Source organism: Lepidothrix coronata, unplaced genomic scaffold (genome assembly GCF_001604755.1).
Source record: "Lepidothrix coronata isolate B3197 unplaced genomic scaffold, Lepidothrix_coronata-1.0 Scaffold260, whole genome shotgun sequence".
NCBI classification, from domain to species: domain Eukaryota; kingdom Metazoa; phylum Chordata; class Aves; order Passeriformes; family Pipridae; genus Lepidothrix; species Lepidothrix coronata.
In genome coordinates this window covers 549,188-575,455 of record NW_016690440.1, presented here as the reverse complement: position 1 = coordinate 575,455, position 26,268 = coordinate 549,188, and the positions used below count along the sequence as shown (strand labels likewise).

The 26,268-nt window shown below is 42.9% G+C and overlaps 1 protein-coding gene across 4 annotated transcripts in view; it reads right to left on the bottom strand.

Annotated features, from left to right (window-relative positions):
- Nucleotides 1-337: 337 nt before the first annotated feature.
- Nucleotides 338-26,268, bottom strand: part of NCOA6 (nuclear receptor coactivator 6) — a 44,591-nt gene continuing 18,660 nt past the window's right edge. Inside the window, exons 8-16 of one of the 4 annotated variants that reach the window (XM_017835566.1) lie at nt 25,233-26,045; nt 22,306-22,452; nt 20,267-21,383; nt 14,355-14,476; nt 10,457-13,462; nt 8,845-8,913; nt 6,934-6,970; nt 3,921-4,069; nt 338-935 (exon numbers count right to left, since the gene is read on the bottom strand). In XM_017835566.1, the coding sequence (XP_017691055.1) occupies nt 889-935; nt 3,921-4,069; nt 6,934-6,970; nt 8,845-8,913; nt 10,457-13,462; nt 14,355-14,476; nt 20,267-21,383; nt 22,306-22,452; nt 25,233-26,045 (5,507 nt within the window). In that variant the 3' untranslated portion in view covers nt 338-888. Of the gene's footprint in view, nt 4,399-6,933; nt 6,971-8,844; nt 8,914-10,456; nt 13,463-14,354; nt 14,477-20,266; nt 21,384-22,305; nt 22,453-25,232; nt 26,046-26,268 lie in introns of all 4 variants that reach the window. The other 3 variants (XM_017835565.1, XM_017835567.1, XM_017835568.1) reach the window with 3 other exon arrangements.

The window sequence follows — 26,268 nt, the reverse complement described above, 5'->3', positions numbered from 1 at the left end:
CCACCCGGCACCACTGATGGCAGCAGCGTTACCAGATAAATGCAGCCCTCACCCCATGGAACGAGGCCCTTCCCCTGCCTGTTCCCTGCTGAGCAGCTCTTTGTGGGAGCCTCCTCGCCCGGTGCTCCCTGCACAGATCCCGGGGGGCAGGGTGGCCCTCCCGTATTTCCTTGCTTCGCAGGAACAGCTGCATCAGTTAATTTGTTTGTGGTTAAACAAATTCCTTTCTAAAGCTCCATATAAGGAGCTTGCAGGCCCAGAGCTCTAAATAATCCCTTCAGTCCTCCTGTTTGGAATGATGTTGCCGCTGTTGCTAATAATAATTCAACCCAATTTATAGGACAATAACATTTATTTAGAGCATGAGGGATTCCACATTATACAAACCCTTAAATTTATTTTTTGTTTCACTGGTCCATTTCTACAACAAATACATCGGATCTACTATATAATAAAATTATTTACATTTCCAAACAAGATGGGGTTTGTTTATAAACCCTCAGACTGCTATTCACATACAGTACTTAAACAACAGCACAATACATTATTTTAATACCTAAAAATGACAACCCTGTATTCTAAATTGTTTATGAAAAGTGAAAACAAATAAATTTACAATTGTCTTCCCCTCCCCGTCCATTTCATACAAACACATAACCCTAATGTGCTAACCCTGGACTTCACTTTGTAAGTCCAAGGGGTTTTAGAAGAACCCAGTTTTTATAACTATTTATCTGTTTTTTAGAAAAAAAAGTCTTTTATTGGGAACAGTATAATATTAAAATGACTTACTGTACAGAATTTTATTTAAAAAAGAAAAATCACAGCTCAAAATTGCTATTGGTAAATTCACACTCATTTACAAGTCTCATGTTTCCATGCAGTAATTTACTTGGATTTTCTTCTTTTTGACTGCATTGCACTGGCACTCGTTTCTGAAATCAAGAGAAGAAAAAAAGCATGGATACGGAGTCGGTAAGCCATTCCCCAGAGGTGCACAGATTGCCCTGTTATTCTTCCAAACTCACACCAGAGTGGAAACCTCTGGAGACCAGGATTTCCCAGCACTGGGACTGACTCCTCAGCTGCTGTCACACAGCTGGACCCATCGCCCCGACAGCATCAGCAGCCACACACACCGCGGTCCCCGCACTGCTCCAGGCGCGAGTGCTGGGAGTCTGACATTTATGAAGCCCTAATATAACAGCTTTCAAAAGAAGAGTCAGATATTTTTAACTGTTCTTTAAGTTCAGTTCCCCACGTGCCACAGCTTGCTGGGCCTTTTCCCAGAAGGAAGCACAGCCTTGGGCACCACCTGTGTCCGTCAGCCCCAGGCACCAAGGAGATGGTGCCACACATCAGCTAGGGAAGGTGTTTTGGAGCCTGCCATGCAAGTTAAGAACCTGGTTGTCTGAGGTTTTGGAAAGTCATTGGAAAACAAGTCTCTTCAGTGTACACTGAGTCACAGGAACACCGCTTATGCAGAGAGACACAAATATTAACACCTGCAGAGCCATGGTGACAGCAGATGACATGGCCAGTGCACTTACCAAGGCACTATGATTCCATTTCAAAACAAAAAAAGAGTAAGGACCAAGGGCATTTGCATCTTTAGATTTTTTTAAAAAACGTGATTTAAAATGTTGGCAATGTCTCTTTGGTTCTTTACAATGTTTTCCAAAAGCTATTGCAGCTGTGTATATTTTAAGAGTCAAAAGGGAAAAAATTTCCAAGTCCACCTAAAACCAGAACAGTAGCAGTACATGACTGTTACATATGGTATTTGAATAAACAATCAAAATTTCAAAATTTAACAAACTTGAAGCTACAGTAAATGCTGAAACAGCCCTTGCTGGAAAAGTACTCCAGAAAGGGAAAAAATAGCAGTATAGTACCAATTTCAGGACTGAAAGACCTCCACAGGCACAACTACAGCCTGGAGCCCCTCCAAGCAGCAAGGTTGGCTTTGAAGTAGCTTCAGCACTAGCTGTTACCACCCGTGCTGCTGCTCCAAGCTCTGTGTTTGGGAGAAGGAATGGGTCAGCATTGCTCAGTCCCTGTCCCAGTCCCTTGGGAGCATCCCCAACATCTCCCCAAAACCATGGACCAGGGCTGACTCTCCATGTGTTCTCTTCTCTCACAGTGACCCTTCTGCCTCCTGCTTCCCAAGGGAGTTCCTACTCCCACCGGTCAAAGTCTGCTCTCTTTCTCCCTGCTGTATTTCAGTTTTTTTCTTAATTGCTGCTTTTATAATGACCTTAAACGGCCTCTGTCTCAAGACATAACTCCTCCCACATTCCTGTTACCATGCATTAGGGGGTTTCTCAGGATACAGGTAATGCACTGAGGCCTGGGGCACCCAAACCAGAATCATTAAGCTCTGATTCACTAACCAAAATGTACAACAGAGTAGGCACAAGTGGCAAATTTGTAGGCAGGTCACACTTTCGCAGCCACCTCACTACCCTCTGCCACCGAGCACCTGGTTTGGCTCCTGTTCTCTACAGCCTGGAGATAAGGCAGCCACAGCCCAGGTACTCCATGGAGAGCTGCACCCACGTGTCCAGCAAACCCCTGAGACACTGGAGCAGATTCAGATGCATGTTTTAAAAGCAAGGATTTTACTCACAGAGGTAAATGAATTACGCAGTCAGCACCAACCCCTATGAGAGTTCTGGTATTATTTAAATTTGATGCACTTTCATGTTCCCACATTTTCAGAATCTGACGTGTCACTGGTTGTCATCTTTAGGTTTATCCAGTCAGTGTGTGGGGCAGGTCACACGCTTCAGATCCCCTCAAACTCAGGCAGGTATCACCAAAGAGATTTTACACTGGCTTCACATTTTTCAAACTTTTCTTCACAATCATGAAAGAGAATTTATTTTTACAATAGACTTAGATTTCTCTGCACAATCCTGCCACAAGAAGTAAATGTACTTAAATTCAGCAGCCACAAAAGTGCAGAACAAAAAGGTCCCCTGTGTAATCTTTGGGAGTCATTGCACAATGACGTATTGCTGGAAGGCTTCTCTGAAACTCTTAAAGCACAATATTCTTACCATCACACTTTAGTATCTCCAGTATGGAAATGGTTGCTGAATTCAACTTGACTTCCTTTTATAATCATTTTATATAAATACCTCTTTGTTCTGTATATTATCTTTAAAATATTGGTAGAGTGTTGCCTCCTGATGGTCTCTCTCTACCTTCTTGCATAACTTTGGTCCATCAGCATTTTTCTGACCCTTTAAACACAAGATTCTGACAGAATTAGCTTCAGCCTGGCACTGGGCTGTGCGTATCACACAAATGCTGCATAATTGTGAAAGACTGTAACCTGGGTAGGAATATGGTATGTCAGCACCTGCTAATGCCATGGGTTAACTTCAGGATTTCAGGTGTTCTTGGAAAGAGGAGCTGAGGCTCTGTGCTACTACACAGCACTCCCTGATGCTCCAGGCTGCCATCCTGGCAGCTTTCAGAGCATGCCTGAACCTCAGCATTTGATTTGGCAAGAGCTGACCGTGCACTTGGGAAGACTTAAATCTTGTGTCTTTCGGGCTTCAGGAAAAAGAAAATGTCACTTTTTGATCTGAGTACAGTCCTTTCAACGGCCACACATTTCTGCCAAGAGAATTCAACTTCAACTAGGCAAGGTGCTGAGCACTATGGTGGTGAGTGTTGCAGAGCAAGTTCCACAAATGCAACAGAGGGGAATTCATACAGGATTTACTGCCAGTGCAGATGTCAGTAAATGTTTCAACACCAACCTGTGGCTAAATCCTTGAAACTAGAGTTAAAGAACCCAACGTGTACAAGCTGCAAACCAGCAATAGGAGGCAGCTACTGCAAGGGCATTATCTGGGGAAGCAGGCCAGGTCCTGCCCTCTCCACAGAGAGGATGCTGTGCACGTTACCTTTTGCCGTGCCGGACGCAGAGGCAGGTCGGGAGGATCTCTTGCGCTGCCCGTTCTCTACAGCTTCCTGTGAAGCGGCAGAATCCTCTGTTCTTGAATTTCTTCTATTTGGAGTTTTAGACTTTTCACAATTCTCTTTTGTCTCATTACTAATAAAGTGGGACAAAATATTTCTGATGAAGTGTAAGAAGAATAATGTTTTTCTATGCAAGTCAGACAAGCTGGAGGATGGCCCGACACAGGTGCCAGTTCCGGACTATTAGCACTGGAGATATGAAACGCTAGAGATATCAGAAGTTCTATCAGATGAAGAATGACCTGAGTAAGCCAGAGTATAGTCCATTTCTATCAAAAATTATCAGAGGATACAGAATTGAGAAGTCCTCAAAGAGAATATTTTCAACATTAGAAGACCAAGAAATTAGATGCATTATAAATTGTCTGCTCTGTTTTCCACAGGTGCCACCATTACTGAAGTCTAGGAAAAGCAAACAGGTTACATTAGAGACTGCTGCAGTATGGGGATACAGAGTTGAAATTGCAGATGAACATCAGGAGGAATTAGGAACTCTTCAGGGAGTATGACAGCTTTTGTGTTTGCTAAAAGGACTCACTTCATTGATCCAAGTGATTTCTTCACATATTAAAAAGTCTTTATTTAAAACTTTCTGCAAGCCTCAGAGCTTGAAGTTAAAATACTTTTTTTTTTGCAAGAGAAAGCTTTTTCCGCTATAAAAAAATAATTTTAGGTACTGTGGAAATCTGTGTTTCTTGCCACTGAGACAATAAATGGAGTGCTACCATTTTTTATTAAACTCCTCTTTTATTTTATCACTCTTTAATCTGTAAACTTATCCTGAACTTTGGATGTTTTCTCCTTAATGCCAGACAATTTCTGATGACTAAGCAGTTTCAGAAGATTAAGCTAAACTTATCTCCTGTGAATTCAAAGGTAATTAATTAACCAAATAAATTACTCTGCTAATGGAAAAGGCAAAAGAAAGCTCACTTCAGGCCCTTTGGGTGATACTTGCAGGATTTCAAGAAAGGTTGCCTGAATCAGAGACTGGAGTGAACACACAGTGCAGGCGACCTGTGTGTGACAGAGGTCCCACTGCAGTGTCACCCTTCAGGGAAGTCCTGCTTTGAGGGGAGAGACTATGACACATACTGGTAGGGTTAAGTAACAGGTATCTGAAATAAAACAGTTTGTCAATGGAAGGAAAGACAAACATTCTCAAGCAAGGACACACACAGCAGAGGAGACTATGGAGGCACATGGATTGTCTCAGATACAAAATAAAGACTGAAATCTATTTCCCCGTAAGGCAGGACTATGTGCAATCTATAAACTGGATCCCCCAAACAGGCCTAAAACTGGTCTTCTCCTATGGAATGGGGGCACCTGAATCAGCAGTCACCTACCACAGAGGAGGGAAGCAAACAGGCATCAGCAGCTAAAGTTCAGTTAGTACAGGTAATTTTTACAGATTCTAATTACTAAATCCATAGCTGGGATTGTCTCACAGGAACCAACATATCACTTCCCTTGTTTTACAGGAGGAAATCAAGTTAGTCCAAGTGAAAATATTTCTAGTGCTTTGTGGGTTGCAAGGTTCCTCTAAGGTTTTAAAGTTTTTTAATGGTTTTGAACTGAGAGTAGGTTTAGATTAGATATTAGGGAGAAACAGGCGCACGGGTTGCCCAGAGAAGCTGTGGCTGCCCCATCCCTGGGAGTGCCCAAGGCCAGGTTGGACGGGGCTTGGAGCAACCTGGGATAGTGGAAGGTTTATCTGCCCACAGCAGAGGGCTGGAAGGAGATGAGCTTTAAGGACCCTTCCAACCCAAACCATCTATAAAGGTTTGTCCCATGTGGTATTTAACTCCAGGAGCCCAAAGGTGCCCACCATATCACCCATCACTAGACTCAGTTTGCCTGCAAACTTTCCTTCTTTTCTGGTCTTGCTCAGAAAAACATCAATCAGAAAAACCCAGAAAAATGCCTTTGTGGTAATTTGATGTGCTGAGTTTAGAGATGGTCACGCAAGGACATTTTATTTGGAGAATCTGCTCAGCTGCCAAGTGTTCCACCTTCAGCTTTTCAGAAAAATTCTACCCTGAAGAAAACTTGCTGTGAAATTTCAGTTCATCTTTGATACAACTTGAAAGATGCCAAACCTGTATTTACCAGGTGAAGGTAAATACAGTTAAGTGTCCCATTCAGAGTCATTCCTGATCTAAGGAAGCGTACTGCATTCCCTCCCTTACAAAGGAAGACACTGCCTCATCTCCCGAGGAACCCAGCGGGGTGGCTGCACCTCTTGCCCTGGCTTAGGGGTTGTTCCACTGATGAGGGCAGCATCCAAAACCTGTCAGCTGTGCCAGCTTAGCCAAAAAACACAGTTTAGCCAAAAACCTTACTAAGGTCTATCATTACAGACTAAGTGTAAGAGCCCAGTGTGTTTAGAATCTTACAGAAGTAGATCTTCAAAACTGTCATTTTCTTCTGACAGAACACAACCATTTGAAATACGATATTTTAATTACTGAATGTCTTAACCAGGACAACATGAAGTTTCTACCTGACCTTGTCAGGTTTTGGCAAAATGTCAACAAGCAAATAGAGAAAAACTGTTGAAAACAATCACGAAGGCAGGAGAAGAACAAACTTTTGAAAGACTTCCTTTCAGAAAACAAAAATTCACATGCTAAACCACAGGCTTTGGGGGGTTTAGTTTTGATTTGCTGTGGAACCACCAAGACCATTCCGGGACATGAAACATCCAGGCCTGAAGGGATGAAAGGAAACATTGCCAAAAACACAGACTTGGGAAAAAGTTACTTTATGTTCTACATTTCAGCAATGGTGTGGAACACTCAGCTGGCCTGATTTCTTAGCAGGAAAGAAAGGGTATGGCCAAGAAAATGAAGTTGAGCAATTGAAGCAAAGAGAAAGGGACTTCCTCCCACAAAAGCTATATCTACTCTGAATCTATACAAACTATCTCCTTACCTTTGACCAGCAACTACTGCAGCATTTGTCTCAAGTTCTACAAGAGAAAAAGATAATTTTAAAGTCTGCTGTAGCAGTACATAACCGCTGACAAGGCATGACTAGCTCACATTTTTCTACTAGGTATTAGGTCAGAAGAATAAACTTCTCTCAAAGCAAAGCAAGTCAATATATCAAATACCATATCGGCCAGGTCTGATTACAGCCTGCACCAGCTAAGACAGGGAAAAGTTAAAACCCTGAGAAAAAAAACTGTAGAGAAACTCCCTGACAAGGGCTATACTTTTCTTCCTTTTTTAACTTCCATTTTAGACAGTTAATTTCTTCTGAAACTTCTAGGTTTTATTAGTTTTAAACTAATCAAAAGATACCCATCTGGCTCTATTGTGCATGTAAAATTTTGCCTTAACCCAACTGTCTCTCAGCAGTATCTTCTAATGCAGAGGAAGACAAATTTATGAAGTCCAATTATATTTGTACAGAATGGGAGAAAATCTCAGGGGAGATGTTATAAAGAGAAGTCTGACCTGCCTTCTCTGTCTCTCACAGTGATTTCACACATACAGGTCAGGTTTCCTTTGGAGTCTTCACCTCAATAAACAGCTCTCCTTTTCAGCATATAAAATGTCAAGTCTTTTTACTGTCCATATTTTAATTCTCCTCATATCCACCAGATTCTTTGTTGAAAGGGAGGATCTATACCTAAACAGAGCCCTTCTCCTGAGAAACTGCCACAGATTTAAGGATTACCATTGCAATGTCATATCTTAACTCCCTGTGGTTTGTCATGCTGCCCTCAGTGAGCTCCAGCTCAATCCCCCCCAGTCAAACCTCGGGGATACTGGGGCACAAACTGGGGCTTTGCCTTTGAGATCAATTTAGCACCCAAAGTTTCCTAGAGCGTGCATAAGGAATAAAGGTGTAAAAAAAGTACAAAAATGGATAGTATCTGTCCTCTTAGGATAAACTTGCAGTGTTGGCACATCAGCCTCTTCAGTATAAATGGATATAGCACCATCTGGGAAAAACAGATGTCTTGGGAACAAAGGAAGAAGAGACTAAGCAACATAAGGAAAGAATTACCTTTCTTCCTAACCAAAATTTGAACAGGGAGAATATCCAATAGCAAAAAATGGATGGAATCAGTGCTTACCCCCAGTAGGAACTCTACAATACAGCCAGAGCAGCACGGGGCAATGAGTCAGATGTGAATCAACAGAGTGTATGACCATCTTTGTTTTAGTGGAAGGTCAAAGAAAACAATTTTTACTTTCTGAAAACTCTAATCAGATTAGAGATGGCAAATGGATGGAGAGCGGCACTTCCCATAAGCAAGCCCACATCTATCCATTTTCCCTACTCATCTTAGGAATTACTTTTTTAAAACTCCTAGAAATTGATGGTGAAACACCATGATAATAGATGGCAACACCAAAAAGTCATCTGCCAGGGTTCCATCTTGAAACAAACACTGCTGAGGGGGCATTAAAAGATGAACAGAAAAAAACACTCCCAGCATGGCTTTTGGAAATATGTTCAAAATGGTATAATAAAAAAGAAAAACTCCTATTAGCACTGAACAGGACTTCAAAACTCAAACACAGCATATTTTTACAAATCCATTCCCTCCAGTTTATCACTGAATATCTAAAAACTTCTTTAGTGATTTTTTCTTGTTTTACTTGATCCCATGCTGAATCTCCCACAAGGGTTTGGAGACTTCTAAAGCACAATGTATCTAGCAAAGAAAAACAATCCCCAAAGCACAAATAATAATAAACCCCCCACCAAAGCCCCAAACTACCCAGCATGTTAGTGACCACTGAATATGCATTCAAATAAATACATTTTCAGTTCCGAACATAAAGGGTTTAGTTCACCTCTATTCTGGTTTTCCGAAGGAAGATTTACCTGTTCTTTGAACAGTACTTTCTGGTGTTGCAACTGAACTTTTTTTCTGTGTTAAATGTTGAGAGGATGCTAGAATAAAAGTGGAGGGAAAAAGTATTATTGTCAAAGGGAGTCAAAGGAATTCTTGGGGTGTGACTGGGCCACTGGTACAAAATTCTCTATCTTCCAGCTGACTATGTTTTGGCATTTAGAAATGCAATATTTTTAACCTACCCTCCACTTCCCCCCCACCACACACATCTCCCCATTTTAAAATAAACTTTGGCAAAACTTTCCCCAGCAAGTTTTCTCAAAGTAGAATAAGTGATGAAATTGAGTATATAAACCACATTTTTAAAGGTAACGATTTTTCAGCAGATTGAGAAATTAAAAGAAGTCCTAGAAATTCAACAGTTTCTCATTTTAATGCTCATTCCAACAGAAGTTCTGGGGGAAAATGGCATCTTTGTTAACGAATCAATGCCCTCACTCTTTCAAATAAAGTGCAAAATATGCTCCAGAGTTGCCCTTGAAGTCCTTCGGCAAAAAGACGATGCAACTTCACATTTCTTAGACTGCCAAGTAAAAAAAGTAAGATGGAAAAATAATTTTTGCTGCACTAATGCTTTCTAGTCTTCTCTTATATGTGCTAACAAACTTATGGAGAACAGGAAGACAAAAAGTTAAACATTCCTGTTTAAATAAACAGTATACACTTCCATTTTTCTCCTAAAAAACCAGAATTCATTCTCTGAAGCTCAAAGGCTTCATTTGCCAGTGGCATACAGCTAAAACATCCAATAGCCACAGGGAAAGTCACACTGAGGCTGAATCTCTCAGTTCCCTTGACTTCTGTGGATTTTATTTTCCATGATTTTATCTTCTATGTCTAATTCATGTTGTAAAGCAGAACAGACACTCAGCTCACTTCAGGAGTGATGGGTTTATTTTCACATCATATTTAATAAATTAAAAATGTCATATATAAAGTCTGCTAGATGTTCAAATTAAAATAACATAGGAGAAAAGAGCTCATATGTGAAGGTATTTTATGTTTTTATATTAGATGCAATTCTAATCACTTTTTCAGGAATTTGTCTGAAATGCTATTTAAGTTATTCCCTAGACAAATGGGGACTTGGTACAGGTTTGGATTTTTTTTCTCTTCTGGAGGTTATTCAGTTATTTCCCTAGAGGATTAAGGTTATTCAAAGAGGAAAGTAGTATTATCAGGATTAATTAAAACTATAATATTTAAATCAATAAATTGAAATTAAAAAAGTCTCTGGCAAGACCAAGGCAGAGTACCAGTGTATCTACCAATATAAAAGGCACCTTAAATATTTGTCATTACTGATGCGTCCACGTTTTCTCCCTGCTTCCAACATTTACATGAAGTTACTCCTCTGTTCTTGCACCATATGTTCATGACAAATACCCCACTTAAGCAGCAAATGGAAACTGAAATAAAACTTCTGGTGAATACCAGCCTGTGTATCACTCAGAGATTAGAAACAAAAAAGTGTCAGCCTTGGCTGCAGTGCCTACATTTTATGATGTTCACGGAAAGCAGCATGTGGGGATTTACAGCAGCAATCCCATTCTTCCCCTCCCCGGGCAGCACCGCACTTACCTGCGCTCGGCAGCAGCTCCTGCGGTGCTCCCGCCTTCTCCTCCGCCCCGGCGCCCCCGGGGAGCTCGGCCGGGGCCCCGCCTGGGGCACTGCTGTTCCCGCTGGGCCCGGGGGGCTCCGGGGCTGCCGGGGGGGCTCCAGCCGGGAGCGCGGTGGGGGCAGGAGTGCTCGTGGGTGTGCTCGGGGACGTGGAGGCGGGAGCAGGAGCCGTGGGGCTGAGGCTCGAGCTGCCAGGCCCAGAAGTGCTCTGTTTTGTAAGACTGTGTGCTGGAGGGGTCACAGTTTTGTTATCTAGTTCTGCTGGTGGTTGCTCTGTTCCCAAACTATTTGGAACTGATGTTTCCAGTCCCTGACCTTCTGTTTCTCCATCCAAAGCGTACTGCTCTTCCCCTTTCTCCAGGGAGCCAGTGACTTTCTTGCATGCTTTAGTCAGCAAGAGTTGGCCAATCTTGTCTACTTTTCCCTTTCCCTTGCTCGATGAAACAGGGCTGCGTCTGTTCCCAGATCCAGGGCTGCTCGTAAGCAGAGGTGAAACAACAGGTCCTGACTGCACTGCTGGCAGACAGCTCTGGTCACCCGACTCACCACCTTGGGAAGTCTCCTCTGGATTGAAGTCCTTGACTTGCTGAGCAGGAAGGTGGGAAGCAACACTGGAAGAAGTTGTAGCAGAAGGCGGCAGCTGAACAGGAGATGCCAAGGGATTCAGAACCAGTGACCTGCTGGTGGGAATACTGGACACAGGACTGCTGGATGATGTACTGGGAGGAGTGGGCCCCGAGGAGAACTTGATACTCTGTGGGATATGCAAAGGACCAACAACTGCGACCGACTGAGGCATCAGGCTGGAGTTGGAAGTCATGGGGGCTGCTGGAATCGTGCTGGACTGAGAGCCCTTCATAACCTGAATTATTGAGGATGAGTTTATAAAAACAGGTGTAATGAACTGTGGCCGGGCATTGGACTGAACCGCTGACTGTCCCTCTGAAACCATCACTTTGCTCCCCACATTGGGCATTGTGACAACAGTGGATACTAATGCAGGTTGCAAGTGAGATGGCAATGGAGCTGATGTATTAGCAGCAGATGTAATAGGGTTGGAAGTCACAAAAACTGTTATCTGGTTGGGGGCTAAAGGACCTGAAACAGAAGAAGAGTTGACAGGCCTCTGCATTACTGGTGGAACACTCTGTGCCATGGTTGAGTTTACTTCTCCCAGTTCTTGGTGCCCTGGATTTGGACAGGGCTCATTGTTTTGAGGTAAGTTAAGTGAACTGGAGGGCTCCTTGCTCAAGGATGAATCCTGCAGTGGCGGAATGACAGCTATCTTCTTTAGCTCCTCACCAGTGGTGACTATCGGTGCCATTTCAAGACCAGTCAGCCCAGGGGGCTTAATGGTTACATTAGGAGCTCCAGAATTGTCAAGAAGTTGACTTAAAGAAGTTGGGGCCTCCCTCATAGCTGGAGATACCATGATTTTACTTTCCTCCATGACTGGAAGCTTGCTAGTGTCTAAGCCTTGCCCATCTTTTTTTGACTGTTCTTCTGGAATCAACACTTTCATTTCTGGAGTAGGGATACCTTTCAGTTCAATACCGGGCTGATCTTTGTTACCTTGGACACCTTGTGCACTTTGGCTCTCAGTATCTTGAGGCACACTTAGGGGCTCCTTATTATCTTCAGGAATGCCGGTCACAGCAGGTACAGAAATTGCAGGACTCTGGTTATTTTGCATGGGATTATTTTGAAAACTTGTAGTCACAGGTGTTGGCAAAGAAGAGGGACCAGCCATCATATTTCTCTGTAATTCCATGTTCTGCAAGAGAGATGGGTTCTGTTGAGTTGTCAATGATAATTTAGCTGCTTTTGAATTCTGTCTGCCAGGGCTTGGTGTAGTTTTCCTACTGGATCCAGGACTGGACCTTCGACTATTGCTTGGACTTGCTCTCTTTGTTCCTCCAGTGTTGGTCTGTTTGCCTGAATTAATGACCACACCTTCCAATTTGTGTGACTGTGAGGCTGTAAAAGCAGACTGATTGTTAATTGTTAGATTTGATGGGGCTTGTCCAATGGCCTTTAAAGTAGTGGGATTCAGACCCTGCTGATCAAATCCTCTATTGAGATTAGGCCTGGGAGGTAAAGGAATATTGATCTGGGGAGGGAAAAGACCAGCTATAGAAGCATTGAGCCTCTCTGGAGACAAGCTTATTTCTGAGGGTTCTGTGCTCGGTGGACGGTTATTAGGAGTCTGAGGATAGTATGGCCTTGGGCTTGCTCTGTTTGGGGTTTTAGGCCTTGAAGTTTGTGATGGGGCAGCAACATTTGGAAAATGGTGTGTAAGAGCACTAGGCAGAGAACTAGACTGCTGCTGAGGACTTGCACCTTGGGCAGCTGAAAGTGGGGATGGTCCAGGCTTGGGTCCTGTCATCATTAATTGGTTCTGTGAAACTACTAAATGAGATGTCAAATTATTCTGAGCTCCTGATGTTGGGGGACCCTCAGCTCCACCTCCTTCTGGAAGTGAGGATACTGATGAAACCTCTCTGAGGGGTGAGCTGGAAGGATTCTGTACATTATCCGGATAAACCATTTTTCTTGCATTACTTCCCAGAGGAGGATTGCCCGTCAAGGCAATTCTTTGCTTATCAGGAGATGGAGGCACCGATCCAGGCCCTTGGAGGTTCACCATTACTGGCATGTTCCCACTCTGCTGCATTGGCATTCGCTGAGCATCTGGGTTCAGAGACCCTCTGGGTGGGTGAACTCCCTGTGGCACAGGCAGCCGGACCGATTTGGGATCCTGCTGCATCATCAGCATCATCATCATCTGCTGCTGCTGCTGCTGCTGCTGCTGCTGCTGTGGCGTCTGTGTGGGTGCCTGGGCTGGCTGTGGTGTTGGCTGGGGTTGCTGCTGCTGCTGCTGCTGGGGTTGGGGCTGCTGTGTGTGTGGCATGAGCTGAGGTGGCATCTGCTGAAGTGACCTCTGCTCCACTGCCTGAGATGGGTAACCTAAGACAACAGGATGACACATTCATTAAAACCAACCAAATATCAGGAGAAGCAGAATTTCAGTAACAAACAGGACTGGATAGAAAGTACAGCCTGGAGCCTGTTTATCTTGTGCAAGAGCCACATTAACGGAACAGGCTATGCAAACATGGCCAAAGATTTTACTTAATTCATAAAAATATTTTTACTTAGTGTATGATGTGTGGGATTTAACTGGAGATCTCTTAGTGTTGTATCAGCTATTAACTCAGATTCATGCCACCAGAAAAGTCTCTGCAACAGCCCATGTCATTTCACTGACAAATGCAGAGTTGGACTTTCACTAATTAATATTCCTTAAAACCAACTGCAGAGTTTGACAGCCCCCGAGGGTCATGGACCAGTATATCTGCTACAGACCTGACATTTTCTGGTGTACAAAGCAGAACCTGACATGTATTACTTGGCCAAAAACAGTGTTAAGAATCACTTGTGTGGTTTGTAACAGAAATCCTGTTGCAGACGTTAGATTTAATCCTCTCTACGTGCAAAGGATAATTTTAACTACAACCCCTATTTATTCTGAAAAATCAATTATAGGTTAATGCTAAATTTTTAAGACATCAGTCTGTGCTAGAGCTAGAAATACAAAATTTTTTAATCAATTATGTTATTGCTGAATAACTCTGCAGTTTTCAGCATGGTACCTGCAAGATGATTCATGAGAACCTGGCCACCTCTTCATTTTGAGCTAATTCAAAGAGAACACTTAAACAATGGTATCATTTACTTACTAGGAGGAAAACAGGTTTAAATTTGAATGTGTGATAGCACAAATAAAATAGAACAGTTAAAAGATCAATTAAAAGCTCTCCTTATTACATTTAGATAATCCACAGAACAGTCCTACTACCTGGTGGCCTACTTGCAAAATCTGAGAGTTTAGGGCCTGACTTATCTAAATTCATTCCTTGGTCTCCAGACATCGACGACTGATCACTCTCCTCCAGGCCAGCTGGACGTGGTTCTGAAGAACTGAAAGAAACATAACTGCAATTAAGATCCAGTTAAATCAGTGTTTGATTTCTGCTTCTATAACTAAGTACTCAATTAATTCCTAGCACTTTCCACAGACCTAGAATAACCCACTAAAATGCCTCTGATGCAACATGCCAAACTGGAACACAGATCCCAGGTCTGTGTATAGTCCCTCCTCTGCCTAAAATATTACAGAAAAGGAAACAAGTTGCCTGGTGTTCTACTGATCTTAAAACGTTTATTTCTACCTTGAATCCTAGTTTTATAATAAAGAAAATGCCAATGGATATTCCAAATAATATAGCTATATATTTATTCCAGCCAAACAGGCTAGAATGACATCTGTATAGATAAGCAAGTGCTATGGGTAGATGCATTTTTAATTAATTTCTTAATGAATTTTAATGAATTAATTTAAATTAATTTCTTAACCATTTCTTCCAAAAGTGACTTGCTCAGGTATCAGAGACCTCCGATCCCATCACCGCAAAACTGCACTGACACGTCAGATATGCCAGTGACCCTCCAGAGCACAGGCCTCTGTGTGGGACTGAGGCTTCATAAGTGACCCCAGACTGGTCTGGTTTGGAAGGGACCTTAAAACTCATCTTTTTTCAACCCTGCCACAGGCAGGGACACCTTGCACTATCCCAGGTTGCTCCAAGCCCCATCCAACCTGGCCTTGGACACTTCCAGGGATGGGGCAGCCACAGCTGCTCTGGGCAACCAGGGACTCCTCACCCTCACAGGGAAGATTTGTCTCAGTATCCCATCTATCCCTGTCCTCTGACAGGGAGAAGCCATTCCCCCCTGTCCTGTCCCTCCATCCCTTGTCCCAAGTCCCTCTCCAGCTCTCCTGGAGTCCCTTTAGGCCCTGGAAGGGGCTCTCAGGTCTCCCTGGAGCCTTCTCTTCTCCGGGTGAACACCCCCAGCTCTCTCAGCCTGTATCCAGAGCAGAGGGGCTCCAGCCCTCAGAGCATCTCCATGGCCTCCTCTGGACTCTCTCCAACAGCCCCACAACCTTCTTGTGCCCCAGAGCTGGAGGCAGCACTGCAGGTGGGGTCTCCTCTGAGCAGAGTAGAGGGGCAGAATGCCCCACTGACCTGCTGCCCACGCTGTGGGATGAGCCCAGGACACAGGGTGTTCCGGGCTATGAGTGCACATTGCTCGGTCACATTCAGTTTTTCATCCCCTAGCATTCCCCAAGTCCTTCTTCCAGGGTACCTGATGCTCCAGGAGACTCTCTAGGACAATTTAAAATTGCTCAGACTCGATCCCCAATACTTCCACTGAAACAAGACAATTTTTGCCTGTTTAGAAAAAACCAAAATTTCTATACCTATCAATATGGTCAGGACACGTAAAATAAAGAGGGATGAAGAGCAGAAGACCTTAATTGCTTATCATCTGCATAAGAATGTAGTGGGGAGATCTACATAAGAAAAGCTCTAAGCTAAAATTAAAGACATCAAAGTCAGTCCACTTCCAACTAAGAGAGGCAGAATCATGCAGAAATGCCACGGAAAAAGACACTTCAGCAAAATAAGAATGTGGAGTACATAAGGATGGAGAGATCTATCCTATTTAATTTTACTTGAGAGTAACAGTTTCCGGGACCTGTAGAGCTGACATGGAGAGACCCAGGTCAGTCCTAACATTCTATCAGCTACCGAATCAATATTCAAAAAGCAGTGTGTGACTGGAAATCCCTGGGTTTCACGGGTCACAACTGTGAAGAACATAAACCAAGAGGAAGAAAAGGTGAGGAATGGGGCAAACACAGAGCTGTTCCAAGCACTGCTGCTGAGGGCAAGGACTGCCAAGGAAGCATTTGGAGTAAAACTCTGTGTCTAATCCAGCACACCACCAGTTTTTGTGAGGCAGGTGGTGTAGACTTACCTGCCTCCACCAATGAATTTGATGAAAACTGGCAAAATGGATAGGTATGCCCCAGAGCATTATATTAGCAGCCACAAATGAACAAAAATTCTGGCAAGAAAATTACCCAGAGGAGTCGCAGCCTTTGGAGCATGTACCAGCCATGTGAACTGAAAGAACTGTCTAAAATTGTGAATACAATCTCAAATTTGCAATTTTGCTATTTACGATTTATTTATAATGGTGGGAGATTAAAAATGCAACAGTTAAAGACCAGCTAAAAGCTGATACAGAGCACCACAGCACAGGCAAGTTTAACCTTGAAAACAATACTGGTGCAAGATGGATCCTTAGCAAACACCTCCTGCCAGATGGATCTGATCAGGCAGCTGTGCAAACCCGGCAAAACAGACCCAAGGTTGGTTTGCTCACAAAGAAGAGCAGTTATGGTAGGAGAGACTGCTGCTGTCATTGCTGGAAAATTTAAACATCATTTGAATGTAGCTGAAATTCACGGGGCATGTTTAGCAACCACCACTCATCAACACCCCCCCCAGTTATGAATATTAATAACAAGATGAAGTTTGTGTGAGAGGGACAAAATATTCTACATTTATTCTTCTTTTCTGTTGCTCTGAATGTTAAAAAATATAAAAAGGTAACTGCACATCAGGTACAGTCTGGATTGTCATCAGCAAACCCTCTGCTCACCAGCTGCATTCTCAAGTACAACCTTCAGATACAAAATCCCTTGTCAGAGTGGAGAGAGAACCCCAAGAAAACCCAAACAAAATCAACCAAACCACAAAAGGCAGTAGCTGCTGTAACAAAGCGAGCAAACATAACATGACAGCACAGATGTGGCAGAGTCAACCTTGCTGGCTCAGTACAGTGCTCTGCAACAGCTCCTGTGGTACAGAAAGGCTCGTCCTCTGCTGCTGAGGGAGGGGCACTTCCCAGAGCACTGGGGTCTGTCACCCTCAGACCTGCGGTGAAACGCTCCGAGTCTGGTTGAGAAAAGCCTCTTTGTCCTGCAGGGCTGTCACCACCTGCTCTGGGCCCTGAAAACCCAAATGCCAGCAGTGGCCTTACCCAGCAGGTTAGTTCTATTCTAGCAGCACACAGGATGTTCATGGCCTGTGCACAGGGTAACATTAAACAACTGCTTGTTTGTGCATGGATTTAATAGAATTAACCAAGGCGTTTGATCTGCAATCCCATTTCATCCAGCATCTTCGTCCTCAGTTTACATCCCATTACCTACAGTCTTCAGGTTCAGAACAAACATGGGGAACACTTTTAAACAACCTACTTCTCCAAAATGTCCTGGGTTTCATTTCAATGCCAAGCTACTCAATTAAGCAAACCCTTAAAACTATTTTAGACTTAGCAGAATAAACTCTTTCAATAGCTTATCACTTACCCTATTTACATTCCAATATGCTCAGTCTGCAATCCATATTACTAATGGTACTTTTATTACTTCTCCGAAATTATTTCTTTTTAATGCATTTATCAAATTAGCTGCATTTCCACACAAGGTTTGCTGCTCTGAATTATAAAATTTCTGAGTAAGAATGACAGAGAGGATGCTGAAAAGCATCGTATTTGCTTCTGATGACAAAGAAAGTGATCCAAATCAGATTTAAAAGAATCAGCAATTCCAAGGCAGGAAAATGCTGAGCTTGCCTAACAATGCAAGGGAAGCCAAGAGCGAGGGAAGCAGGAAGGTACTGCAGCCAGCTTCCACTGCAGTTACCTTCCTTTTTCTGGAGATTAATCTCAGAAACATGTGTGAGAACAGCTCCCTTCTTATGCTTCTGCAAGGATATAGTCCATTTAGAACCAAAATGCTAATTCATATCAGAACAACATTCTGCAATAGCAGAGAACATGAGCTGAAAGTTTAAGTAATAGAGTAAGTACCAAGTGGTATTTCCTTTGTTAATTACACTGAAATCTGATTCAGAGCCTTATTTAGGAGCTAGAATTGAGTTGTCATAGTTCAACAGAAAAGCTGCAATTTAGGCTTCTCCTACTGAGAAAACTTTTTAATAAGCAAATAGTCTTGTGGGGCTGTGTAAGCTCAGAGGAGAGAATTTTATAGATCCATTTACTGATATTCCCAGGCCACACTGAGGCTGGGTGCTCATCAGTAAGGCCAATGAAAATAAAATCCTAACAAGGGTTTTTTTAATGATTAATGGATTTTCTTTTCAGAAGACAATGCCAACTCCTCTGCTTCCTCTGAATCCTCTGTCACTTCCATGGCAAGGCGCTTGCTAAGCAGTGGTTACTATTATTTTATTGGAATCTCTTTGGACTGGAGGAGCTTGTGTCTGTGATACGGTTTCCAAGTCCCCCTGAAGCTGCAGACCAGCCACATGCCGGTCCCTTGGTTCTGGCCAAGTTAATTTACCCAGGTTTCCACAGCTGGCCACAGACTGTGTCCTCCTCATACCATGACTGTAAACAACTACACAGTAGGTATCTGAAAAGCTTTTTTCACAGCCTATTAAATTAGCATGCTTTGCTTTACCTTACAGCATTTCTGCGTTTTATTTTTGTACTAGTTAAGCCAATTAATGATTGCCACAAAAGATCACTTGCTATAGATGATGTGAGTTGTTTCAGTCCAGAATTAAAATGTTTGTGAGATTATTAATTCCATCTTCATGAAGGAATCTTGACACTGTGCAGAAAATGCAGGTTGGGGCTATGCACTGAATAACTAAGGGAAAAATTAAAATATTAAGCAGTTGCTCAGTACTTGATGCCATCTTCTCTTTGCACTGAACTGTATATGTGTCCCTGGGAAAGGCAGCACAAACTTCAGTCTAGACACATAACGATCACTCAGAGGAGTGGGACTGGTGGAACCAGAGCCACATTAGGAGCTTAATGTACCATTGCTACCTTTTTGTTTGGTTTTAAGAATTTAATTTTGATATTTGGATATTCCTGAGTTATAATTTTATGTGCTAAATTTTTCCATTTTTCCTAAAGCAAACTGTAAACAATCCCCAGAAGTTCCATCAGGTGGATTCCTGTCAATGCCTCTGGGGCTCATCTGCAGCATCAGGATAATTAGATATAGTGTATCTGCCTTCACCATTTAAGATGAATAATGGGACAGCAACAGGATTTGCCCTGTGCTGGTGTTAGCAGACTGTCAATGGCAAATGGTTACAGGACAGCTGGCCAAGGAAGAATGTACTGGCCAAAAGGGAAAGAAGAGATTCTGCAATCTTGTATGTCCCCTAAACAGGCACATTCATTCATTATCTTCCAGTATTATCCATTTGCCTCCTCCCACTCAAGAGTTGTGGGGTTTTTTTTCCTTCCTAATCTCTCCTAGGCCAGGAAGACCAGCACTGCTTAACTCGTTAACCTCATCCCCAGAAAGTACCAAGTTCCTCCCTCTAAATTCTAGCTGCAGCTTCAACTAAGAGAGAAGTCCAGCTCAATTCCAGGTGGAAATGTGTCAGGATATGTATATAATTCAGGAAATAACCCCCAAAAATCTCTACTACACATGTTTATGGAGGCTTCTAATTCTTCTGAAAGTACTTCTTTGATTTTAGCTATCAGACTGCTCAAATAAGGCAGCCTCCTCTTCCAAGGGCTGTGGCACCATGGGCCACATGCTAAACTTCCTTCACCTAGTAAAGGTAAGGAACAATGCTGGTATAATTGGGTTTATAACTGAGTTTGGATATTTGCATGTTATTTTTAATCTTGAACAAACATTCCAATGACAGACTCTTGAAAGTAACTGTTGCAAGGAACTGCTACAACATGAATTAATACAGCTCCTTTCTCACCGGTAACTTGCTGATAAAATATTGATAAGGCGCCTGTAGAGCTTCCCCATGCCCCTTATCAAAAACACTGTAATGTTAAACCTACGTTGTTTGTTCTAGCTGTTGATTATTTTTCTTCTTCCTTGGAGGCTTCTTCTTCTTTGGCTTGTTGGGATTCTGATTATTTTGTTTGTTGTTCACACCAAAGTGTCCTGCTGATATATCGCTTTGGAGAAGGTTAACCAAGAGTGGACTTGTGAGTGTCACATCTTTATTGACAGGAAACACAGGATTCTGCCCACAGGAAACCTGATTCCCATTTGGCGTTCCACTAAACCCTGGACTGAAAGGCAGCCCATGGCCAGAGAAATGACTCCCTGAAGCATTGTTTCCTTGCATTCCCTGCATATGAGAAGGCACCATGTTTGGCTGCTGCACAGGAACCTCAGGTAACATCTGTGTCAAGTTCACATCGTTGTTTGTTGTAGGAGTAGTGTCCCCAAGCTGCTGAGATATGTGAGGACCAGGTCCAGTGGGTCTTAAAACTTGTCCTTGAATTCCCATCACCTGAGAAGGATTCCCATTCACGGGGCCTTGCTGTGCCATCATCTGCCCAGTGAATTGCACCATGTTTCCTTGCATGTTTGGCGTTGGTCCTCTCATCAGTTGAGCTGGCCCCGTCATAACATTTGACTGGTTCTGAGTACTAAAAGGCTGTTTATTTCCTTGCATCTGAGTGGTCATCATCTGTTCCATCATCGAGTTTTGCTGTAGCAAGACCTGGCCCTGAGGTCCCATCATCTGACCGTGTGTGGACATCATCTGCTGTCCCTGCTGGGGAATCATCTGTTTAGGTGGGGTCATCCTTTGGGGAGAGGGACCAAGATTTTGGTTTTGTGGTGTCACCATCATTTGGCCTTGTGGTATGAGCTGAGTTCGCGAAAGTATCATCTGGTTTTGAGGGTTCAGTGATCCCTGAGCCTGAATGTTCACCATCTGTCCTTGAGAGGACACAATTTGCTGATGCATCCCCATAAGCTGGGACTGTGGTCCTGGCTGAGGCTGTCCCTGCATGTTGCCCATGTTAACCTGTGGTACCCCAGTAGCACCAGCCTGCTGGTTGTTCATATTTCCATGAAGTCCCATTAGATTGGTCTGCATCATATTTGGTGGGCCGTGTGCTGCTTGCATCTGAGTTTGAGGAGGTCCAGATGCTTGGCCACCTTAGGAAAATAAAAAGAAAACACAAGTAAGAGACTAATTGGCGTAAGAGTTTTCACACCTTTTGATGTTGAGTAATTACTCCAGAATTGTTTTCCTCCCTTTTCCAAGGAACTGAAATATCTCTCATATTTGCAGTTCTGGAATGTGATATTTGATGCTATAGATACATGTTAGTTGCCAAAACAAAAGATCATACATCTCAAAATAAGAACTTGGACTAGTCCTTCCCCTGTACCCCACTGCAGGAGACAGAATAGAAACTTAATTTCAGTTGTTATCTGTACCTAAGTTTGAAAATCTTCCATAATGTCAGTAGAGTAATTCCTAACCAAAATAAGCTTCAAACCTTGAGGTTACTTTATAATGGGTTAAAGAATAAATGCACATGGAATACTGATGAAATTACATTATCAGGGTTTCCATAATCCAGACAAAAGACTAATAACTGAATTGTTAAATGGAGACATTTGTGAACTAAACATTTCATTTTCACACTGTAAGCAGACTTCCAAAGTTTATTAAGGAACTAATAAATAACTTTTTCAAAGCAGAACAAGATTATTTTGTTATTGTGCTTCTAAGATAATTTTCCTTTTTTTTTTCTGGACAAGAAATTCCTTTTGTGTTGAATCTTTATTACCCCTTGCCTTCAAATTTGCTCCTTTCATTCAGTTTCTTAACAGCTACTTCTGGAGCTCAGGACCGCAGTCCTCATCAGTAATAGTTGGGTTGTTTGAGAAAATACAGCAGCCTCATGCTTTGCTTTTCCTCATCCAGCAATACACACAGAATGCTGCTGCAGCCCCAGTCAGCAACTCCCTCTTAATGGCAAGAGTTTATGGTTTGGGGTCTGTGTAACACAGGTAAAGGCATCCCATGCTCTGGAAGGAAAAAGCTGAGGAACACTCATTGCAGTCAGACCTGTGTGCTGCACGTTCTGGCTGGTTTGCAGCTGTGGTGCTCCACTGTTCCCTGGTGTTCCTGGAGCTGTGGAAGGCACCTGCCCTTGCAGGAAGTTCTGGTTAGCCTGGCCTGCAGGGAACCCTGGCGGAAGGCGCTTGGGCATTCCTGAACAGGAGAATTTTCTTATTAGTAAATATGGAAAACAGGAAGAAATAAAAAATGAGAAAATCTATAATTGGAGAATACCTTTGAGTCTGTGCTGTCACGTTACAGGTTTAGGCAGAAAGTGTTTTTTGCCAATATACAAAACCCACTGAAGACATTTATAGTTATTATCTGTGCAATAATCCTGCCTAACAAATTACTATGACTCATTTCAATCTGTAATTTAAGTACAAAACTTACCACATAGAGGAGGTGAAAAGTCCACGTTTGACTTTTAGAAACTAGAAATTAAAGTAATGTAGTTGTGCTGGTTTCTGCTGCACTTCATCTCAACTCTTAGTAGGCCTTTAACTTACTCCATATACACAAACAACCGGCATTTTTGTTACAGTGGTGTGCTCCTCTCAACAACTCTGACAGCAGCACACCAGGCACACATTCCTTATCAGTGCTGCTGTGTGCACACACACTCAAAAGATCTTCTCATCCCAGAGTGGCTGAGGAACCTCCAGGTTCAGCATGTCCAGACCCGCTGTTCATTCAAGTAATCCTGATATTCCTGCTGCAAGAGCAAGGAATTCTGTCAGGGCCGTCTCTGGCACAGCGCTCACACTCTGGCACGGCAAAACATCACTGCTGCTCTCGGACAGAGAGAAAACCTTCCCTCTACCTGCCAACATCAGCAGCAGCATGGATGGATTCCACAGAACCACTTCTTTTTACCTCACTGTCAAACAGACAACGCCTGAGACTTTTAGAACCAGCCCTGCCCCTCTCCTTATTCTTATGACCTAGGGCCAGAATGTGACTTTGGTTCCTTCCACAGTCACAGCTTTCTTGCACACTTAATTGTGCTGTTTGTGTTAATTAATCTGGTCTTAGGTTTGTAATTAATATTTCAAGGTAATCAAGTCTACAGGTCAAACAACAAGATATAAATATGAAACATAGACTTTTTGAAACACCACATCACTGGACTCTAGTTTTAGTTCTGCTCAACTTTTAGGGAAGTTTTCCACATAGGAACACTTGAACTGAGAAAAAAAGAAAGTGTTAGCCTGGTCTATTCAAAATCTGATATAAATTCTGATTTGCTAAATTAACTGTGTGAAATGGAAAGTGTTTGAGTGCATTCATCTACACCAAACCTTTAAATGCAAGCAGGAAAAAATCTGTAATTACAACTTAGTTAACATAATGCAAGATGGCTTAAAAACAGATAGATCCATAATTACAACTTAACTAACATATAACTTGCAGCAAAGAATGAGCACAAGGCAAAAATCTCAGCAAGTGGGAGCAACACAGCTTTGTTGAAACCAAAGAATCCTGTCTTTTCATATCAGCTGAGGGTACAGCTCACAGCAGGATTGCTAATTTATGCAGTAAGATCTACAGTGAGGTCACATAACATATTTTAATAGTTATTTGCAGTGTCATTTTTAACTCAAAAAAAGTAGGGTTGTGTTTGTAGTAGGTTTACTCAGGAAGGAAGGAGAATGCAAAGATTATATTGCCTAGAGGTCATGGCTGTGATTCCTGATGGGGACATACGGCTGGTGAGGCAAAATTGTAGGGAAATATGACAATAATAAACAATTAATAACTTCTTCCAGATGGAGACAAGATAAGAAACACAAAGTACAGGCCACTGGCAGATCCTAAAAGGAGAACCTTGAAACTGAGACAATTCACCTGAACTCAAAAGAGACCCATGGTACAAAGAGTGCAAACAAGAAGCTTGTCCTGATCAGCACACCACGAAACAGGTGTTCCTTACAGGTTTGGGGCAGATTTCAGACGTACAGCATGAGAATGCAAGACACTAGAATATATTTATGTATGCGTAGGTGGACAAAGAATAAGTACACAAAGAAATTTTTTCAATGGCTTAAGCAAGAGCTTGTGTATGGGGCCGGGGAGCAGGCATCCAAGAGAAAGGTGAACAAATGAGTGAGCAGAGAGAAGCACAAGTCTGCACAGAACTACAAGAGGTTGAAGGGGAAAAAAAACACAAAAGAGATCTTGGGACTGACCAAAGAAATTCCTTCACTGTTAGAGAAGAACTTCAGAATTAGTACGGAAAAGATGCGAGTGCGTTGGTTTGAAGAGAAAACTAAAGACAACGCAGCCAAAGGAGAAGTTAAAACATCCTTTAACCTCTTAATTTCAGAGCAGAGAGTATAACAGCATGGCAATAATAGCTCTTTCCTCTTTAAATGGGAAGAAACTGTTGACAAATAAAGACAGGGTCAAGAAGAGACATCCACAGCTTAGAAAGGAAGATGTAAAACAACACCTCATTTCTGTAGTAGAAAATGTAAATGGTGACAGAGGAAGCTGAAGAGAGAAAGAAAATGTTTGATTCCATTACACTCTCTCTCAAAAAAATCCTTCCCCTTGCCCCAAAAAAGAACAACCCCAAACCAAAACAAAAGCCCTCCATCATCTCTGAAACATCCTAAGCTTGCTTAAAGGCAACAGAAGAACTGTCAAGAGGGTGACTGTCAGTAATGACCAGTAACAACTGTACACAGCAACTCCACTCTGCAGGGGCCCAGAGCCTATCCTTAGGTCAGCCACTGTGACACTGCAGGACACAGACAGGGAGGAGAACCCAAGTGATACTGATGCTAATTCATCCATGCCCACTTCATACTCCATCTGTGCCTATATTCTGTCTTGTACAGGATCTTTTCAGAACTAACAGCAACCTTTGTTCTAGACATTTTATTTTTCTTTTCTTTTCTTTTTAAAATACAAGTCTCAGTACTTCTTACCTCCTAAACCAGGGTGTAAACCTTGTGGACCTTGGTTTTGCTGCTGCATCACCATGAAGTTGGGGGGTACATTCCCCTGTTGCACCATAGCATTACGACTAGGAGAAGTGACAGGTTGCTGGAATCCCTGGGGAAGCGTGCTACTCTGGGGAGGCCTTGGTCCCAGCTGCTGCTGCGTCTGGTTAACGGTTGGAGATGAGGCAGGAGATCCCTGCTGGAAGGAGGAGGGAGAGGAAGCAGGAGACTTGTTGGTCAGGTGGGATTGTTGTAGTGGCGTAGGAACTCGTGAGGGCCCTCCCTGAAGGCTTTTCATTTGAGGAGCGGTAAACTGAGCAGGATTGCTCATCTGGGGAAAGTTTGAGTGAGCCTGGGAAGCTTGCTGGCTTCCAAAAGGATATGGAGGTGGAGGATGAGTAGGAGTTTGTACTGTTGCTAGAGATGGTCTTGCTTGAAGTTGCTGCTGCATTTGTCCAGGCAACGGGGCCTTTTTCCAACCCTGGTTTACTGTCAATGCACCCAATGCTCCCTGGGTTGGAGGAGGCTGAAGTGCTCCAGAAGGAAGCTGGTTCCAGCCAGGGGGAACTGGAACCTGTGCTGGTGAAGTGAATGAAGGTCGAATACCCTGTTGTGGCTGCTGATGTGGCTGGGGAGGACGATTCTGCAACTGCTGCTGCTGTAGCTGCTGAAAGTTGGCTGAGTTCATCTGCCTGCTTACAGGAACTGACTGCATTGAATGGAGCTGGGGAGCTAAAGATCCCGATGGATGATTTTGCTGCTGGATATTTAGCCCAGATAAGAGTGGGTCCATTGCATCTATTAAAATAGCAAAGAAAAGCAAAAAAAAAATAACCTACTGTAGACAAAACTCATCCCAAAACAAGAAAGGATAAATTGCTTGCTTGCATTTGCTTACTCTGCATAAAAACTCACACTCTAGTTTCCAATTTCTCCAACAGACAATGCTTTAGAAGTTTTTAAAATGTCTGGGAGTCCTGGGAAGCCAAGTCTTATCAACTTATACCGTCTAAAATACAGT